This window comes from Pantherophis guttatus, chromosome 5, assembly GCF_059756535.1.
Source record: "Pantherophis guttatus breed Tessera chromosome 5, ASM5975653v1, whole genome shotgun sequence".
Classification (NCBI taxonomy): Eukaryota; Metazoa; Chordata; class Lepidosauria; order Squamata; family Colubridae; genus Pantherophis; species Pantherophis guttatus.
In genome coordinates this window covers 40,185,202-40,207,166 of record NC_142067.1, presented here as the reverse complement: position 1 = coordinate 40,207,166, position 21,965 = coordinate 40,185,202, and the positions used below count along the sequence as shown (strand labels likewise).

Below are 21,965 nucleotides of genomic sequence, written 5' to 3'. Positions count from 1 at the left end.
AATTGTAATCTAACTCTGAAATATTGCAAGGAATGTCTCCCATAATAGCAAATTGAATCTTCAAAGATTCCCAGTCAATTCATTTGTACATTGCAGTATGAAGAGTTGTTCTTGAATCAAGTAGACTGGTTCGTAAAATCAGCCTCTGAATAGAATAAAAACTGCACATTCAAAGAGGAATGAATAAGGGGAATTTCCTTTTCACACAAATCTTCAAACAGAATGAATAAAAACTCTTGTGTTTATCAAAGGTCATGCAATGGAGAAGAGTAATTGAGTGAAGAAGCATCACAGAAAGATTATGTGTAGTAAAAGAAAAGCATAGAGAATCTGCATATATTGATAAGAAAGCTAACTTGGAATACTCCATTTGAGGGGAAAATATATTGTAGAGAAATGTGTGAAATGTCTTGGATAAATTATTTCTTTTAATATTTTATTGTGATATATGTTGCGTTTCTTATTATTATGATTGCATTCTTTTATTTTTATAACATTATTTATTGCTACTCTTAATTTATTATGTTATCAGTTGTGCTGTATTCTCTGTAGACTTTTATATTGTTTTTACAATATTGTTTTATATTATAGGCTTTTTACATTGCTTTAAAACATTTTATAATATGTTTTAATTTATTATATATTACAAGAGAACTCCTACAAATGGACAGTAAAAAGTAAAATAAATAAAGTCATTTGTAAATAGAGCATATTGACCAAACAATTTGAAGTTGTTGCTTGCTCAATTTCTGTGCTTTTATGTGACTATTTATACTTTGTCAATTTATATACAGTCACTATTTCAGTCATATGAATCATAACGTTTAAATAGAGAAAAAGGTAGAAAGATTTAGTCTTGATCTTTATTCTTGTTCTGTATTGTAAATTTACAGATAATATTCCTCTTATACTGCTTTATAAGAAAAAGGAGAATAAAAGAAAAAGAAATAAGCAATGCTATACTAGCAATTTATTAACATTTAGGAAAGATTTTCTGATCTGCTGCTACCATCTATGGGCTCATCTGGTGTATAGCAAGTATATATCACTAATATATTTTCTTTCCAACTCAGTAAAATCTAATCAAGGCTTTACTTGATATGTTCCAGGATAAAAGCTATCTTCCCTTTTGTTTTCATAACAGTATTGGTGTCAGGTTTTGTCCAAGGCCTGGTGAGTTTAACAAGATGGTGTCCTCTTTTATTTTATGAGCCAGCAGTGTGTAGCAGCTGCCAAAAAAGCCAACTGCTGCATAAACAGAGGGATAGAATCAAGATCACGTGATGTGTTAATACCACTTTTTAATGCCTTGGTATTATAAAGTTTTGGTCGCCACGAAGTAAAAAAGATGTGGAGACTCTAGAAAGAGTGCAGAGAAGAGCAACAAAGATGATTAGGGGACTGGAAGCTAAAACATATGCAGAACGATTGCAGGAACTGGGTATGTCTAGTTTAATGAAAAGAAGGAGTAGGGGAGACATGATAGTAGTGTTCCAATATCTCAAAGGTTGCCACAAAGAAGAGGGAGTCAAGCTATTCTCCAAAGCACCTGAGGGCAAGACAAGAAGCAATGGGTGGAAACTAATCAAGGAGAGAAGCAACCTAGAACTAAGAAGAAATTTCCTGACAGAACAATTAATCAGTGGAACAACTTAACTCTAGAATGTTGTGAATGCTCCAACACTGCAAGTTTTAAAGAAGATGTTGGATAACCATTTGTCTGAAGTGGTGTAGGGTTTCCTGCCTAAGCAGGGGGTTGGACTAGAAGACCTCCAAGGTCTCTTCCAACTCTGTTATTTTGTTCTGTTCTATTTCACTTTCAGTTATTAGTACATTTCAGTTTACAGAATATTGTACAATAGGGTAGCGTTTTCCAGCTACAGTAAGGCAAATATTATATCATACTAAATATCATACAGTAAGCTAAGAATCATTTTTAGGCTCATGTGGTATGTTATGGGATGCTATACAAGCTTGCTATCTCCCAGAATGTGCCACATAAGCCTAGCAGTTTGGCCTCTCATTTGGCGTAATAATATGGCTGACAGCACTTTCCGAGTGTGCAGTTGAAGAAATATGATAACATAAGGTTCAAAGAAAATGAATAATATTTCCTCAGTGAGATGGTCTTCCTCTGAATGTAGCTATGAGAATATCAAATTAACAAGATATTTGAGAGAGAGAAATTGCCACAAAATCACAAACTGCTGGAAACTGACATGGTTTCATTCCTCCCAATAAGAACCTTGGGACTCACATTCAAAACAGATGTAAAATACACATTTAATATATAAAATGCAACTACATTTAACCGCTTGTGATTTCCTGCCCCAAAGCATTTTTGAGTGACATGTTGCCTCACTGGACAATGATGTCTGCATCAGCAAAGTCAAGTGTTTTGTTCTACCCAAGTAGCTAGGCTCACACATTTCGACTTCAAAATTATAGATATTCTAACTGTTTATTTATTATACCAGTCATGTAAATGAATATTACTTCAATGTAGAAGTGAGATTTTAATCATGCATGTTCTTACTTCCTGGCAATTAGTGAATACTAAGTGAATACTTTTACTTTTAATAACTTAACACATGGTGGTTGGTCATTGACCCTTTATCAAGGTTTTGAAAGGGCAAGGAGCAGACATTAAAGTACTTCTTTTAATTGCCATGGAACAAGAACCAAGCAATTATTCTGAATTACTATGGGGAATAGAATGATTGTGAGTATGGGGCAACCTCCCATTGGAAAGAAATGAGAGCTTATAGCTGGAATCTGAGATACCCAGGCATCATTATACCATACTGTTGCTAAAAGGAAATGGACAGTGGAGAACTACAGGGAAAAAAGGCATCATAGAAATGCTGGGGATAAATAGAAAGCTATTTTGGTTTTGGTTTTAAGCACATATAACCTTCAGTAATTAAAAGAAGGGTACTCATTAGCAAGGCCTCTCTTTCTTTCTCATCCTGAAGCAATATCATTTTGACTTATTTTTGTAACTTGCAGAAGTGGGCTTAAAACAAAGCTGGTTCTAGATTTTAAAAATCCTATCATTAATACTTAGAAATGATTATCTATAAAATCCCTGTAAAATTCATTTAAAACTACCATCCATTTCCCAAAACACCAAAGTTATGAGGAATGAAATTGGCCCTGCAGCAGTGATGGGTTTCAAAAATTTTTACTACCGGTTCTGTAGTGTGGCTTGGTGGGCATGGCAGGGGAAGGATACTGTAAAATCTCCATTGCCTCCCTAATCCAGGGGAAGGTTACTGCAAAATCCCCATTTCCTTCTTAATCCAGGGGAAGGTTACTGCAAAATCCCCATTTCCTCCCGATCAGCTGGGACTTGGAGGCAGAGATTAGATGGCGGCGGGGCCAGTCAGAATTTTTACTACTGGTTCTCCGAATTACTCAAAATTTCCGCTATCCAGAACTGATCAGAACCTGCTGAAACCCACCTCTGCTCTGCAGACTTAGATAGCTATATCAAAAAAAAAGATACTAAAGTCAAACTTATAGCAAACCACTGATTGACCATTCACATTTTTAAAGTTCCTTTAGTTCCTTTAGGCAGAGGAAAAATATGTTCTAGGTGGCTCTTGCATGATTTGGAACAGACTCAAAGAACATACTATGTCAAATATTTTCCCCCCTATGGAAAATAATTTTTAAGAAATTCAAATGTCCATTCTCATTCTAATGATTAAGATAGACCTAAAAACATACAAACTAAAAGTAAAAAATTAATTTATATTAATGTGAAGTCAGAGTATACCTCCTACAGCTATTCCTTCAAGTGGCCGGCTTTGGTTCTGTATATCATAACTTTGCCAGGTATATTTAGGTTCCGGGAATCCTTCGACAGAATTGCAAGTCAGATTAATATTTTGACCGTATTCTGGTTTCCCAATAATTTCACACACTGGATTGGATGGTTCCACTGGATAAAGAGATGACAAGAAAACAATAACCATGAGCAGGTTCAGTAACATAAGGAGAGAAGCATCACCAGACAGAGACACATACACTAATCCCATCCCCTAGTCTTTAAATTTTAACCCTACCAGTAATTCTCATTTTTCAAATCCATTTATTAGGAATAACATTTTTGTTAGAGAAATACAATTTATCTTCCCTGTTTAGCTTCTTCATACAGACTTATGCATATATAAAAAATGGGGAATATATGACAGTTTGATGCCCTTCTAGTACATACGTCTTAAATTCTTCCACCAGCACTTCCAATTAAAAAGTGATTTAGCAAATGATGAGAAAATCATCTTCTGAGACACTGTATATTCTAGAAATCTTCAGAAGAGACAAACTGGGTTCATCTGACTAAATATAGGATAGTTTATTACCTTGATTGTTTCAATCATATAGCAAACTGGCACAAGGATCATCAGTACTGCTTCTCAAGTATTAGAATATATTCTACACCCCTGCACTGTACAATAATTTTTACAATATACACAACAGTGTGTCTATTGTATTCCACACTGAATTGTTTCAATTCTTTCATACTAAGTAGTATTTCAAACTACTGTGGGCAGTACTCCCTGTTTACTGTACATACTACTGAATCTAGTTATTGGACTGGCAGAAATACAAAGGGATGAATGCCTTACCAAGGACCAAAAGTTCTACTTCGATACTTTTTGATGGGAATACATTTCTTATATCGACTAAGCATTCATAGGTTCCATTGTCTTCTGTGGTCACCTTAACAAGGGTGATTCCAGCATCACCCTTTTCAAAATCGTTAGAGAATCTTACACGACGTTGGTAAGCTGGCGCAAAGTTTTCAGTACCATCAAACCACTTCCTAGCAAGTTCTTCCTAGATAGAAAAGAAGGGTACCTGTTAGGGTAGCAATGAGATTCCCGCTCCTTGCATAAACAAACCCAGTAGGCACTTATCTTGCTACCCTCTAAGCTTTTTAATGATTATGTTGATATCCAACAAAATGTAAAAGTAAAATCAATTTATACTTCACAGAAACCACTTGTTAAGAAAGAATTGTTAACTTAAGAATTGTTAAGGCAAGAAAGCTCATTGTCCCTGATCTTATTTTAGTTATTGAAATGTTGAGTAGAGACATAAAACAAGATGAGAGGACTGTGGGCATAAAAATTAAAGAAAAGATAAGCTAAGAGTTTTTCCAGATGATTTGGTGTTGGTTCTGAAAGATCCTTAAAGGGAACTGAATTATTAACGGATAAAGTAAAAGATAAAGTAAAAGAAAAGTAAAAGAAAATTTAGTGCATCAGCAAGTTTTAAGATTAATGTTAATAAAAATATGAAAATACAAATTCAGACATAATTGATTAACACAATGGTGTTTAAGAGTGAGAAGAAGGTTAAATAATTGGATATCATTGTGACAAACATGAATTATATATTATTCCAAGATAATGATCTTAAGACATGGAATCAAGTTAAAAATATTTGTTAAAATGAAACAAAGTACAATTGTTATTGTTGAGGAGAATTTCCATGATTTAGATAAATGTTTTACCTGAATGTTTTTTTTTTTAATTACAGACAATGCCTGTTTTAACAACTGCTGCCATTTAAACAATGCAGAAGAATTATCTAAGTTTATGTGATGGGGTAAAAACTATTAGCTAAATATAAGGTATTAGAAGATGCAAAAGAAAGAGGAGGATTGGTTTTACCCATATGAAATTATATTTTGCTGTTTGTTGATTAGTATGGATGAAGGAGTGAGAATTGCTGAGACGCAGGAATCTATTGGAGTTAGGAGAACATGATTTGGTATTTGGGTGACATAGATATTTGTGATACAATAAAGCTACGGTTAATGTGGGTTTTAAAAGTCATTATGCACTATTCTGAGAATATGGAATAAATAAAAATCTAGTTTGTGTCCAAAACACTTTTGTGGCTTTTAGCACAAGAAACATTTTATGTACAAGAAATGATGCAAACATAGGTAGTTAACTTAGTGTGATACATTAGAATTCTATCAAAGCAAATATAAAATAAAATCAAAAAGAGCTATGATAACAGAAGGACATACTTATCAATGCTTTTCTTATGTGCAATTATTGGAAACATTCAAAATATTTTTTTTAAATTATGGTTTTAAACAATATAAAACTGAGTTTGAAATAAACTTGTAGAAAAATTATTTGTAATTTCTAAAATGTATAAACTTTTTTTAAAATTTGTAGTAGAAAAGAACAAGATGATAAGATTGGCTAAAAATTTGGTTACAATATACAAATGGAACATTGGGAACATATTTAATTGAAAGGTTTGGCATTTACATTATATTCCAGTCTTCTAAGAGTTTTATAAAATTATGTATTGTTAGTATTTGTCGCTAGAGAAATTGTCTGGGATGTATAAACCTATTTCAAATTTATGCTTGAAATATGACACCAGCTAACCATCTCATCCTCTGCCATACCCTTCTCCTTTTGCCTTCAACCTTTCCCAACATTGAGGTCTTTTCCAATGAGTCCTCTATTCTCATTGGGTGGCCAAAGCATTTGAGCTTCAGCTTCAGCATCTGTCCTTCCAAAGAACAGTCAGGGTTGATTTCCTTTTGGATGTACCGATTTGATCTCCTTGCAGCGCAAGAGGTTGTCAAGAGTCTTCTCCAACACCACAATTTGAAAGCATCAATTCTTCAGCACTCATCCTTCCTTATGGTCCAACTCCCACAGCCATACATTACTACTGGGAAAACCATAGCTTCTTACTCTAGACATGTACTTCTCAGGGATCATAGAATCATGCCTACTGGTCACTATTTCAATTAATTATCATGTACTCTACATGGAACGAAACTGGAACAGATTTTGAACAAGTCAACTATTGAAAACAAGTAGTTGCCAGACCAGTGTTTAGCATGCACTTTACAGATGGTAACTCTGCAGACCTGAATCAACTATATTAATCTCCAATGGTTTCTGAGCATAAACAGAACAGGATTTGCCTTGTAAGCCTCTATGTAATGCAGTACTAGGTTATCTGAAATACATTTTGTCTATAGGAACTTGCTATAGTTATGAGCCATGGTGGCACATTCGTTAGAATGCAGTATTGCAAGCTCCTTCTGCTGACTGCCAGCAAATCGGCAGTTCAAATCTCACCGGCTCAAGGTTTACTCAGCCTTCCATCCTGCTGAGGTGGGTAAAATGAGGATCCAGATTGTTGGGGGCAATATGCTGGTTCTGTAAACAGCTTAGACAGGGCTGTAAAGCATTGTAAAGCGGTATATAAGTCTGCTATTGCTATTAATAGAGGACAAAAAAGATTCTTAGTTTCCTTAAAACGCTCAGCCATCACATGTATATATCTTACCATACGGTTACTTCCCGAGGGCTTTCCCCACCAAGAGACTTTTGCTTCTGCGGCAGTACTTTCAAAGTTGCATGGTAGGGTGACATTGTTTCCTTTATTCACTTGAACTGCTTTTGAAGATGCTGATACTGAAACCGCATGAACAGCCACGACCACTGCCAAAGATATACACAAGAAGAAAACAGAAAGGTCAGATGTGTCTCTATTATCATGTTTGGGAAAAATGCTTTACAAATTTTGTATTCCTGAACACCTTCCCTTTAAAGTATTAAAAAATGGGGGGAAATGAACAGAAACGTCTTTGAAGGAAAACCAGCTTTTGAATAGACACTTTACTATTAAAATACCTACTACCAATTTACCAAATAATTATACAGCTGGATCTATTTATTTAAACAATTTTAAAGCATAACTCTGGAAGGCTCACAACAAAAACATACAAACAAATAAAGCAAAAATTAAAAAGCCAGATGCCACAACAGCCATCAACAGATACCATTACTTTATTTCAGTGACTCAGTAAAAAGCCCAAGTCTTCATGGCCTTTTGGAAGGAAGGCTAAATGTTGGAGGCATGCTGGATTGTCCACAAGGGAGTTCCACAAGGATGGGAGTTCCATAAGGTAGAGGCACCCTCAGAAAAGGCAGGTTTCTAGGTCCTGCCATAAGCCAGCATTTCAGGGAAGGTACCTGGGTGTGCTACCCTATCCAATCTGGTGGGATGGGCAGATCCTATCAGGAAGAGGCAAAAACCCACAAATAACTTGGTCCTGTGAAAAACAGCAACTTGAATTATAACTGGAAGAAAACTGGAAGTCCATGTAGCTCATTCAACACAATGTAATGTGGGACAACCTGGGAGCATATCAGCCTTCCCAGGTGGATCAGACAGGAAACAGACCAGATGAGCTGATTCTACTTTATTGTAAGGCTATATTAAAGGAATCTTGCAAGTCTCTTTTTACTTCATGATAACTTAGGAAGGATTGTTTCTGAGTTTCTTTTTCTGCTCTTTATGCAGCTATGGGCTTTCCAGTGCATCTGATGTTTCCAAAACAGCATGTCTTCTCCCCTCCTCCTATCTCCCAAGATCATTTCCACATTCCATCACAGACCACTGTATGCAGCACTGTATTCTGGGTCAGTTGTAGTACTCAGATGATCTTTATGCAAAGGTGGGTTCTACTTACTTTTACTACCCGTTTGTGTTGTGCCTGCGTGCGCACTTGCTTTGCTTGTGCGTGTGTGCTCGTGCTCTTTTGTGCATACGCAGAAGCTTCTGCGCATGCACAGATAGCCTATGATGACATCCGGGTCAGTGGTTGGAGCCTCCCACCAGTTTTACTACCGGTTCTTGTGAACCAGTCCGAACTGGGAGCAACCCACCACTGCCCCTATGTAGGGTACATTGCAGTAAATCATACAGGAAGTGATTGAGGTATGACTGGTTGTTATCAAGGCCTCCCCATGCAAGAAAAGATACAATTGGTACACAAGATGAATCTGTGGAGAGCCTCCCCTTAGCCACAGCTGCTTCCTGCTGTTCAATCAGGAGTTGTCATTCAGGAAGACCCCCCTAATTGTGCAGAAGGTCAGTCCAGGGATTACTGACTCGGAACTGACGGCAGAACAGACTTCGGCTGGGGAGAGCTTGCAGGCCAGTGAAGAGGGGAAGGAGCTGCCTGTTGTGGTAGATCTCAGAGCACACAGGGCAGAGAAACTGAGGTCTGCCAGATTGCTCAGGAAAAGGCCCTGCCCCTCTTGATGGGCTGCACCAGGAACTATTTTGCACAGTAGGCAGAGGTAGGCATTGCTGGAAGCAATGTGTGTGGGTCATGGCTCTATGCTCATTCGTGTATCCTGAGACTCTGAATTAGTATAACCCGTGACCTAATGTGGATGTACTTGAAGTTTTTCCTGGGGACTTTATGTTCATTTTTTGGACTAACTGTTTGAGCAGCTTGGTATTATCGGACTAATTGGCCATTGTCTAGAAATTAATCTGGGCTTGCTTGTGGCTGGCTTTGTTGGGACACTTCTAAAGCCGGGTGAAGAGAACTGCTGGGGGAAGACAAATAAAACCCTCCATAAGGGACGCCAGTTGCGCCCCTTTCTGGATCGGGACTCCCTACGCACGGTCACTCAAGCACTCGTCACTTCCCGCCTGGACTACTGCAATGCTCTCTACATGGGGCTCCCCTTGGGGTGCACCCGGAGGCTACAGTTAGTCCATAATGCGGCCGCGCGGGGAATTATGGGAGCGATGGGGCGCTCACATATGACACCTCTCCTGCGTGAGATGCACTGGCTTCCTGTGGTCTTTCGGGTGCGCTTCAAGGTGTTGGTGACCACTTTTAAAGCGCTCCATGGCTTAGGGCCGGGGTATCTGCGAGACCGCCTTCTGCCGCCAATAGCCTCCCACCAACCGGTTCGCTCGCACAGAGAGGGCCTCCTCAGGGTGCCATCGGCCAGACAGTGCCAGCTGGCGACCCCCAGGGGGAGAGCCTTCTCTGTGGCAGCACCCGCCCTTTGGAATGACCTACCCCCTGAGATACGCACAATATCAGACCTCCAGACTTTTCGTCGGGCCCTGAAAACACATCTATTCCATCTAGCTGGGCTGGCTTGATACCATCCTCTCAGTTTTAATTGAATTCGGTTTTAATTGGGTTGTTTTTAAATGTTGGGCCGAAATTATTTAATTGTTTTTTTAAATTGTTTTTAAATTTTATATGCAATGTTTTATCTTGGCTGTACACCGCCCTGAGTCCCGCAGGAGAAGGGCGGTATAGAAATTAAATTAAATTAAATTAAATTAAATTAAATTAAATTAAATTAAATTAAATTAAATTAAATTAAATTAAATTAAATTAAATTAAATTAAATTAATAAACCACACTGACATGTCAGTGTGAGTGAGTGAGTGGGGCAGCACACATATCACTTCACCAGACCCTAAAACCACTCCATTTTGCCAGGGTTGATTGGAAGTCATCTAGACCCTCACAGCCTCCTTCAGATGCCCTGCCTGCGGTGGGATGTACTGCATTACTGACTATCATCAATGCGCATTGCTATCTATATTGCACTCCATGCCACTGAATGATCAGCCATTGGTTTCATGTAGATCAGTGTATCCCAGCAATTGGCAATTGGCAATTTCCAGAAGTGCTAACTGTAATTCCAGAATTTACAGCGAGCATAGTGATTGATGAGAATAAAAAAGGAAAAAGATATGTCTTCAAGTGACATGTTCAAAGCAGAGGTGAAATGCTACCAGTCTGGGCTGGTTCGTCCAAACTGGTAGTAAAAAATGCTACCGGTTTGCTGGAACCAGTAGTAAAAAAATGCTAAAAAAAGTAAAAAAAAAAGTTCCGATTGCACGGCTTTTTTTTTTACTTTTTTTTTACCGGTTCACTTTGCACATATGTGCGTGCGAAGCAAACCAGTAGCAGACTTCAGAGCATTTCACCCCTGGTTCAAAGGATAATTCGTTAGAATGTGGGATTTGGAATGTAGAAATCCAGAATGAGATACAGAGATTATTAGAGTTTCAAACTGAACAAGTGGGAAATGCCTTATTGAAATTACTGAAAGAGTTGTTTTGATTCTTGGAAATATAGGAGTTTTTTTTCCTTCCATTCTCCATTCTCTTTCTCTATTTTCAGGGCCAGGGAGAGTACAAATTTGATTTATATGAAAAGAATTCTGAAAAATTTTCCCCAAAAAATGTTCTAGGTTTTCTCTCTCAGAAGTATGGAGCCATAAATATTATTAAAAGAAAGAATACACCTTCAGCTTGAAGTAGAGACTGAATGATCCATTATTACTGCTGTAAGATACTAAATTCAGTTGCCAATTCTTGCAAACTAATTTGGAATTGTTCTTTATTCATAGTACTGAATTCCAATAAAGTGTTTATGAGAGGATTGCATCTTCAGGATCAGATATTTTTTCCGCAACATGCTAAAAGACTTTTAAAGAAATTCTGATGAAACCAGTTTTATTTCTTTTGCTTTATGTTGTTATAAGATCTGTATAATATATTATTTCAATACAGTAGTGTTTATAGTGTTGACTATAGATTATTAATGTTTTAATGTTTAGATAATTTAGACAATTAAACGGGGGGAAAGGGGAGATTTTGTACAATGTTGACTGTGATTTTATTGGGTGTAATAGATCGGTTTGTGATATCTATGTTGGTACTTTTGATAGATCATAGATATTTGTGTATATCACAAACCAATCTATTATATCCAATTAAATAACATTATTATTTCTTGCAATGTTTAATAATTTTTAACTTTTTGTGATGTTTAATTGTTAATTGAGATTAATTTTTTATTATTATAGGGACACATTGGGGAATTAATTTAGATAGAAGTGGGTATATATATTTATTTATATAAAAAAGTTTTGATTGTGTTTTATGATACAGTGGTAAGTTATTAATGATGAATATACAATACTTGCCGGGAAAAAAGAGAAAGTTTCCTTTTCTTTCTATGTTTTTTTTTTTAAATTTAAATGTATTTTTATTAGGCTTTTGTTATCTGTTTAATACAGTCCTTAATAAAATTATTGAAAAAAGTTGTTCGTTTTTTGCATGTAACACCAATCTGTGCAGAAAGGAAAGGAAACTAGGAAACAAACCAACCTACTAGTTCTGTTGAGTAAGTTTTGAGTTAAAAACTATAAATGATAGGAAAAGAATAGCCGGTTAAAAATATTACTACAGTATGTGACATGAGAATTTCTATTCAATGTAGCTGGAGATTACCAAATCAGAGAACACCAACTCCTTACCACTATTCATGGGCAAAGTCTTTGCAGATTCTGAGACAGCAGTCTTTCCAGTTACATGATATGGATATGTTAAGTACCAGAAATATTCAAAACTTCCATCTGCCATTAAGCCATCATGGCTTCTTCCATCAATCAAATGTATTGTTTGGTTACATACAAATGCCAATGCTGGTGTGATAAACAAGAGGGGCCCAAGCAGTTTTGAGAACATTTATAATGTCTTTCTCATGCATTTATTCTTATGGTTTTTGCTACTGCCTCCCCTCACAACAGAAAAATGTGTATTTATTTTCAAGTTCTTCCTGGTTGTCACAATTTTAAACAGCTTATAACTTCATACTTGTGGCCCTTAACGGCTCTGGTTAAAGAGCACTGGACAGCTATCCAATTTTTACTTTCTTACTGAAAGTATCAAGAATAAATTTTGAAACGAATAATGGGAATAATGGAAGGATTGTGGGAAAAAAGAATTAGGAAGTTATTGTAAAATTCCATTAATTTCATGAAATTACATCATTGGAAATACTCTTGATCTACAGTGATCTGTTCATAAGGTACTATATGCATTGTACAGAATAAAAGTTGAAACAGAGAGGAAAAATGATCCAAAAATCTGATATCATGGGTAATTTTTTTTTTCTGTATTCACTCAATGCAATAAAATGTGCTCTGACTCATGAAGGAAGTTATCAAAGTCCTCTCTTTGTTATGCCTTTATTGGCTCCACACCTTACCAATGCATAACACAGTTACATATTTTACAATGCTGGTTTCACCCACTTTACCCTAATAAAATCTCCTGACAACTTGAGTAATCAGATAATGTGAGTAATTATTGTATTTAAGGAGTTTAAAAAATCCTGGAATAGTCCCATCAATCTTGGGGTGATTCTGTCTTGACCATTTTGCAGAACCTTAGTCTATGTAGATTGCAATGTGCCCCCTACATTGTAACAAATTTCCTAATGTTCTGAGGTATCTGGGTAATTTTCTTCACAGTCCTTAGACCTTAATTCAGTGCCAGCAGGCAGGCTTGTTGCCAGCAGGCAGGCTTTTACAAGCCTAGTCAACTTTAGATCAGCAGGAAGCTCACAAGGTTTTCTTTTATGTTCTGTATATCACAATTGTCTGAGATAAGCCAATTTTCTGAGGAAACATTATATACCTGGTTTCAGTTTAAATTCAAATCATAAAGTTACCATTCAGAGACAGAATGGAAGAGAGCCTAGCCTTTTGGAGGAAGTGGAGAAAAAAAATATCCAGAAAGTTCTATTTATATAAGGGGAGGGGAAGGAACATTGGAAAGTGACATTCATAGATTTGCTAAACCATCTGTAAATTTACTCTGTCATCAAATTAAACTGAGACCTTCTTAGACTTCTCATATCTGCGAAAGATATGGGGCTTTAAGATTAGGAACGTTCATATTCTAAGATGTTTCTATTGTCTCCTAAGAATCTTATATTTTCTTATTTTCTTTCTCTCCTCCATACCTTCACAAATGGATGCCACAAATTAAAAGAGGCTGCAATTCTTTGCACAAATATGGGGACTAATCCCCTCCCTCTCTAATTGAACAAATAAGGACTGATTTTTTTAGTTTGGATATATATACAAAATGCATAACATGCCAAGTATTCTATTGGATAGAAATTTAAAATAGCTTGTAATCTGTGGGATTCTCTGTTCTGTGGGAACCAGCCAATCCCCTTTCTTGCTCTAGCATTAGATTTGTTCCTACAGTATGTCATGCAAAGTTATGGTTTGTTTAGACACAGTTTACTAAACATTTGGATGAGTTCACAGAATTCTCTAAACCACAGTTTATATACCACATAATAATTAGATTCACATCAAAGCTAAGTCAACTGCATACACTATATGAAAACTTAACAACAGTAAATTCAATCTAGGTTCAGCTCTCAACTTTCAGTATTGTTGAGTATGTACATATAAGTGTAACATAAACATTCAGAGAAATAGGTTCTTATTATAGCACTCTTAGGGGGGTCTCTGAAAATTCGGCATAACCAGCTCACCATGACCAACCTGCCACAGCCAATTCACCATGGCCAGCTCGCCACAGGACAACTTGCTGCGGGACAAGAGTTACACTAATATCAAAGAAATGGTGGAATAGAATCATTAAAGACAGGATGCAAAAGGAGGGACAGAATGAAATGGGAATGGCAAAAATTATAATAATTTTATTTATTTTAAATAATTAAATAGAATTGTTAAATTGTCCCACAATGAGTTGTCTTGCAGAGAGATGGCCGTGGTGAGTTCACCTGCTGTAAGTTGGCTGTGGCGAGTTGGCCATGGTGAATTTGCCGCAAAAAGTTGACTGTGGCAAGTTGTCCCATTCTTAAGTTGTCTTAGGGTTTATTATACCCTACCTTCGGGCTCAAAGCCATATCTCCATCTAAAAAATAAGTTACTCTGAGGCAACTAAAGCACTGCTAGACAAGAGAAGATGCAGGAGGCTAAACTCTGATTTCTTCAGAAAAATATTGGAAGCTCTTATATATCAAAAACTCTAACTGCCACTTGGCCCTTTATGGTCTACTATGATTATTTGTTTATTTATTTGCTGAAATGTTATAGAACAGATGTTATAGATAGATTAAAAAGATAGATAGATTATAGTGGAAACTATAAAATGTTAGAAAATAAAATAAAAACAATTCACAGCCAGCATACATAACTTTTGATATTTTTCACATATGATCTTCTGGATCATTTGTGACACATCATTCAATAAATGTATATTTGAAGCCAAAGTACTCAAATATGTAAGCACTTCTCTTGTATAATTTAACCTTCCCAAAGACAAGCATCTACTTCATCATCAATGAAATCATTTTTCCTCTATTCTTCACAACACTTGGTAGTTACTACAAATTTCAATATCAGGAGGAAAAGAGTCATCTGAATGGTACATAGACCATCTTTGAACCTCTGACCTTGGACTTGACATTAACTTCTGACCTTGGACAAGTTCCAGAACTGAGAGAGAAATCATTCCATGTCAGACTTGAAACTTCTTTTCAAGAACTTGGAAGTTAACAATTTTTAAACCCTTACTGAGAAATGTATAATGTTTGTATTTATGTTAAATATCTGTTTCTGTGCACGGTTTATTCCCTACAAAAAAAGTAATTGACATTTATGTTATTTCCCTATCTCCAAGTGAAAGCATGTTTACATTGGACAAAAGAAATCAATATAAGGTATTTCTTGTATTTGAATCAAACATTCAAAAACATTGTAAGATTTCTAAGATGAGGCAGAAATGACTGTCAACTCTTTAAAAAGTCATAATTCAATTCAGGGTTAAATACAAATTAGTTTTCATTGGTCATGTTTCACACTGAACATTTATGTTTTGCAACCAGTTGCTCCACATCAAGTCATGTGGCATTTCTATACGTATAAATCTAATTAGAGTGGAGGACTTTGCATATAAGTGTAATAAAATAATGTAATTACAGCATCTAGGGTCTAGTTTTCATTGAATCCCCTCAATACATAAATATAAGTAGCTGATCATATCAAGTATTCAAGACAGCCAAGATACAACTCAACAAATAGTCATACTAACTAGACTATTAAACTGTAACTATTTAAAATTTGCTGAGTTTTTTTGGGCAATTTGATTGGAACTTCAGTCATTTAGTTGTAAAATAATATTTCAAACTTTTATTTTTATTTAAAGAAAAGATATAACGATAGCAGCCTACTTGTACCCATAGTCCCCTAAAACAGAAAAATCTGCAGTGTCCCTACATATATTTGTATAATATGGGCATTTCCCATATTATAGTCTCCAAATATTACCCAATCATCTCTATCGGGCAGTTTTAAAAAGCAAACACATCTTGGATAGGCTCTTTGTACAGTTGTCAACAAGGTGCTATTTCCCACATTCTTTAGTTTGAATGGTGATGTTTGTATTTTGATTAGGCAATATTGGACCAATCTGTGAAAATTCCCGTTCTCCCTCTTTCATCTCAGCAAAATGAATTTGCCTGCATAACTGGCCATTGGCAAAGACCATTTATGAAAAAAACTTAGGAAGCTACTGAGGACAGAGTGGGCACTTGTATTGACAACTTCTTAAAAGTAAATGGTTTCCTTTCCTATACACACCACTATCATGTCTATCTACTGCAAATACAATAGTAATAATATATTACTTTATAATATTTATATTACAAATAATACTGTACCTTTGTAATAAGTGTACCTGCCTGGATAAGATGGGGTGACAAAATATATAATCTTTGGACTTTGGCTTGGCCTTTTAAAAAGAATAAGGCAGAGAAGTAAAAGCACTTTAACTTAGTCTAATATAACCATATTAGTCTAATATTAGTATTGTTGTATAACTTTATGAAGGGCAAAAATAATAGAATAGAATAGAATTCTTTATTGGCCAAGTGTAATTGGATACACAAGGAATTTCTCTTTGGTGCATATGCTCTCAGTGTACATAAAAAGACAAGATACATTCATCAAGAATCATAAGGTACAACACTTAATGATAGTCATATCATTAATATGCTTACAAATAAGCAATCAAATCATATTAGGAAACAATCAGTATAAATTGTAAGGATACAAGCAACAAATTTACAGTCATGCAGTCGTAAATGGGAGGAGATGGGTGATAGGAACAGAAGACTTGCAAAGCTATAGAAAAAGTTGGAGTCTTAGGGAAAGTGCAATCCATCTGCAAGATCCTCTAAGCTTTTAGACTTCATCTAACAAAAAGATTTACCAGTATCTTAAGGATGAGAGATCTGTGTAAAGGATCCTACAAACCAATTGCTTTACTAGAAAAAAACTGGATTCCTCCATTATAATAAATAATTGAAGAGGAAAGCTAAGATCACTGGTGTACCATAGATAGGAAGCTGAATTATGGGGATAAAGTCTATACCAGGGGTGTCAAACTCACGTGGTCACAGTGGTGTCACGTGACATATTATGACCGCACGTGCGGGTGTGTCCAGCATGTGATGAATTTGGCCTGCAGGCCGCAGGTTTGACACTCCTGGAGTATATAATTGAGATTAATGAAACAATCCATTGCTGCTGTAATCTATTTTGCAGAATAGTTTATTGTGTTCTTTTCCCTTGTCTTAATTTAATTAAACAAAACAAAGAAGAAAGGGAAAAAAGGGAAAAAGAAGAGAAAGGTGGAATTGGGGAAAAAGTTGTTCTCAACCAATATATTCTTCTTAATGGAACAGACTAGGAGCCAGTAAACCCCACAACCAAATATCAGTGCAGTACAAATTTATCAGACATAATAAGCAAGCCAGACCTCAACAGTGTAATTAATAGTAAATATTTAGGTTCAGTCCTTCACATCTCCAGTTAACCAATCTCAGATAGCAAGACTAAAAATGATGTTTTTCTACGAGAGACACTAGAAAGGTGCTACCAGTTAGAAAAGTCTGGTTCCGAAAAACCTACTGCCCTTGTCAACTTGCACAAAGTCCACAAAGGCCTTAGGTCTACATTGCCTGTGCTAAGAAGATCATACCTTGAGAAAGGAAGGAAGAGTATTCCGAATGCTCTAAGGTCCTTCTTTTGTCCTCAGTCTTTAATTGGAAGACGTAGCCTTAAAATGAAATATTGTTCAGCTTTTTGACAACCTACATACTATTTTTACAAGCTTTTCACTGTGACATAGCACTTCCTTAATAGGTGCTAACCACAAGTTAATAAACTCCACTCTGTAATCTTTATTAGCTGATTAGTACCTTCCAGGCCTCATGGACAGCTGCTTGAAATTGACAAGAACTTAATCAGTTACAAACTAGCTGTAATCTAGCACATTCCTAGGATTGATAAACCAATCAATTCCATGATGAAAAAAGTAATTTCATATATAGGCCTAAGTCTGACTGAAGGGACACAGTGGCTCAGTGGCTAAGACGCTGAGCTTGTCGATCAAAAGGTTGGCAGTTCAGCAGTTTGAATCCCTAGTGTCACGTAATGGGGTGAGCTCCTGTTACTTGTCCCAGCTTCTGCCAACCTAGCAGTTCAAAAGCATGTAAAAAATGAAAGTAGAAAAATAGGGACCACCTTTGGTGGGAAGGTAATAGTGTTCCGTGCACCTTTGGCATTTAGTCATGCCGGCCACATGATCACGGAGACGTCTTCAGACAGCGCTGGCTCTTCAGCTTTGAAACGGAGATGAGCACCACCCCCTAGAGTCGGGAACGACTAGCACATATGTGCAAGCGGAACTTTTACCTTTACCTTTTAAGTCTGATTGGTTGGTTGGTTGGTGGGTTTGCAGTTTTTCACTGTAATTTTTGACACAGATGCAAAGGAAATTAAACAGTGTGCCATCATTTTCCCCCCTAGTTGTCTTCCTTTCCAATTCTCTATGTCCTCCTTTTCAGATATCTGGTAATCCTAAACCTTGTGCGTGTTAGGTCAATATTCAGTTCTCAACACCCTGAACCACAAACTATTCCATCTCATATTAATGATCTAATATTATATTAATTCAGATGAGACAAGAGTCAATTGCTTCACATCTCATGAGTTTGTAGGAAAAAGTGGAAGTGAAGAAGGCAAGGTGACAATTAGTGTGAGTTCTTTTATATCCCTCCCACTGGTAGAAGCTCCATCTACGTGACACCTAAAAAATAAGCTCCTAGAAAAAATGGCCTCCAGCTTTAAAAAGATCACACAACTAAATAGATAATATTAAGTTAGATGGGCTTGTGCTGTGCTTGATTATAAAGCAGCTTTATGTGTATACTAATATCTCATTTCACCCAAAACACACTTTGGGACCTTTTTTAACAATAAGGATCACATTTTCTCAGAAAAAGCAATACATAGTAGCTATATTGGCCATGAGAGGAAAGAAGTAAAAAAAAACAAAATTCCACAAACGTAATATCATGATTAGGAATATGTATTTTCTGCTAATGAGGCCTCACATACTGGTTAGGGTAAACCAAGCTACAATGAAGACTGATTTTAAAATATCTCTTTTTCTAATTTTAGAGTTCTCTCTAAACCCTTCTTGTACTATAGAAAAATAGCAAGACAATGCCTATTTAGGAAAGCATTTCAAATTATCCTTTTCTCCATATCAGTACGGAGAAACAAATTGGGAAAATTAAACCTTTAGCAAGGCGGTATGCTAGAGTTATCTTACTAGTTTTTGTTTCCATTTTAATTAGTTCTATATAAGCAGTTATTGTTTCATATTATAGCAACTATAATACAGAGAACATATCTGAAAACAAAAACATTAAAAAAGTAACCTCCAGGAAGAGCAACAGCCAGAAGGAGAAATATCTAGAAATATTTCCAGGAAATTTGTAACACTAGATACGCATAAAGCCATATTCTATGCCATATTTGAAAAAAAAAACAAGGTAAGGGTAGGTGAGGGTAGAAAAATATCAAATTTGCAACAGGAGGCTAATTGATATTTACCATAGCCTCAACTATATAACAGTAATACAGATTTCCGTATGAGGCTTTTAGTGTGCGCTGTCCTTATTTCATTCACATTTATATTAGAGTTCCCCATTTGTAACCTTCCTACTTTTAGCCCATTACTTCTAATGATACACTGCCTCTTCACAGAGAGGCATTCACCTGGAAGGACAACAAACCAGTAACAAGCGAACATTTAGCATACCGTAAAACTTCAGATATTTCCTAAAGAAAATGTATGTGGATTTATTGACAAAAGTAATCCTTGTGCCTGTCCCTCTCCTACAAGTGTACTAAATGGTAGCAAAGTGGCATGACTCACTCACCTGCACTGATAATAAGGAGGGGACCCCCCTTTGTTTTCATAGTGGCTCCTCTGCTTTCCCCAGTCTTTGCTTCAAGTTGTCAAGAATGCAGGTGTTAATGAAAGTGCAATCCAATGTTGAAAGTAAGAAAGTAAGAAAAAAGTAATTGCCTTCTAGTTGTAGTTTGTACTGTGTCTCCACTTCCGCCCTAGATTTTTTTTCCACTCCCTCTTCCTTATATCCTTTCACCCTTTCTAACAAGAATTGCAAGTTGTGTCACAGTAGATTTGTTTTCATATCTTCCATTCTCTTGCTGAACGGCCAAGGAAACAATGCCTTTCTAAGTTGCTCTGCCTTCTCCCAGTTAAACAAGCCACTCTTACAAATTTCTTTTGGTAGACAAAAGAACATGCAGAAAAGAATCAGTGGTGTTTAGGGCAGGGCTTCACAAAGTGCGAAGTGTATTTTTCTTGGAGACGTGTAGAGTAGAAGTGCAGAGTCCAGGGCGGTGTGAACAAACTTTCAGTTGTCCATTGTTATAATAAATCCATATTTCTCAACATTTCATTGTATTGTTTTCATTGTTCACTTGTGTTCATTTTGATTTTTGGATTTTTTTGATTATACATTAAGATTACACTTAAGGGAGGTGTGATGCAAAAAGTTTAGGAAATCTTGGTTTAGTGGTTAACATGTTGGACAAGGACTGTGGAATCTCAGAATTATGTCCACAAAAATTCACAGGGTGTTGTCTTCTATCAGCCCAATCTACCTTATAGGATTGTTGTTATAGGAAAAAATGAAGACAGATCTCTGTTTATGATGACTTGAATTTTCAGGATATATCAAAAGCAGGATATAAATTGAACAAATGAATAAATAAAACAGCAATAAGCCAGATTTCTCAAGCAGCCAAGTAAATGTGCTAGTACAGATACCACAAAAGGAACAATTACAGTAAGGCAACACTCTGGACATTCTCATCCATCTAGGTTATGGATTTCCCAAAAGTACTTTTCCAAAGGGCAACTGGACTTTCTTGGGGGGGGGTTCCTTGAAAATGTTTCACTTCTCATCCAAGAAGCTTCTTCTGTTCTCAGAATTGAAGAAGCTTCTTGGATGAAAAGTGAAATGTTTCACTATTCAAGAAAGTCCAGTTGCTTTTTGGAAAAGCATCTTTGGGACTCTGGTAGTGCATGTTTACGTTTTACTGGTACTGATTCAAAGCCATTACTTGTCATTAAAGAAATAAAAACACTTCATGCTAGGCATTATATGTGAAATTGTGATCTAATTTATTTCTTCCCCTAGTGAAATGCTACAATATTCTATTTATTCAATATTGTTACATTCCATGCTGTTAAAACTTCCGACTTCCTGCACCCATTACACTGGAATTTGTTGTGTAGGTATAATTATAACTAAACTATTTTTTTCTGGTATCCAGAAAAAAAAATCTATGCACTATCCAATCTATATTTGTATAGATATATACAAATATATTTCTATATCTATAATTTTTGAAATTTATAAAATTCCATTAGCCATTTTATACATTCATAACAAGCATAGAATACAAATGTGTAAGGATCTATTAAAATTTAATGGATATTTTGTTTTAACCAACCTCTTTTCTTTCCTATTAATTTCTGAAACTGGGGGTCTAATTTTCTGTATTCCACACTGCTCTGGGGATATTATTATAATATCAGATCTCTATTCCTTATATTATGTAGAGATTAACCAACCACTCTACTGTAGATCATAGTTTTTTTTACTACACTTTAGTGCAAAAATCGTCACTGCTTTGTAGTAACTAAAAATAATTATGTCTCTCACCTCTATTTTCAGCATTTCACTCTTCCTCTTTCCCTTCCCCCAGCCTCAAAAATAGCTGTGTGTACATGTAACACTCCTCCTTGCGTAGGGTAATATTTCATGTATTTCATTATGTGGGTGCAATCCAGGAAGCAACTGCAATAATCCATTCGTTAATCTTTAAAGTGTCATAAGACTTTTGCTTATTTTCCCC

At 36.1% G+C, this 21,965-nt stretch overlaps 2 protein-coding genes across 2 annotated transcripts in view; one reads left to right on the top strand and one right to left on the bottom strand.

Moving 5' to 3' along the window:
• Positions 1 to 11,329, top strand: part of MAEL (maelstrom spermatogenic transposon silencer) — a 65,696-nt gene extending 54,367 nt beyond the window's left edge. The window contains exons 12-13 of the mRNA XM_034414127.3: positions 8,362 to 8,515; positions 11,238 to 11,329. Coding sequence (XP_034270018.1) covers positions 8,362 to 8,515; positions 11,238 to 11,253 — 170 coding nt within the window. The 3' untranslated portion in view covers positions 11,254 to 11,329. The remainder of the gene's footprint in view (positions 1 to 8,361; positions 8,516 to 11,237) is intronic.
• GPA33 (glycoprotein A33) overlaps positions 1 to 20,335 on the bottom strand; it is a 37,767-nt gene extending 17,432 nt beyond the window's left edge. Inside the window, exons 1-4 of the mRNA XM_034414155.3 lie at positions 19,955 to 20,335; positions 7,342 to 7,496; positions 4,635 to 4,845; positions 3,782 to 3,946 (exon numbers count right to left, since the gene is read on the bottom strand). Coding sequence (XP_034270046.1) covers positions 3,782 to 3,946; positions 4,635 to 4,845; positions 7,342 to 7,496; positions 19,955 to 19,994 — 571 coding nt within the window. The 5' untranslated portion in view covers positions 19,995 to 20,335. The remainder of the gene's footprint in view (positions 1 to 3,781; positions 3,947 to 4,634; positions 4,846 to 7,341; positions 7,497 to 19,954) is intronic.
• Between the last annotated feature and the right edge of the window lie 1,630 nt (positions 20,336 to 21,965).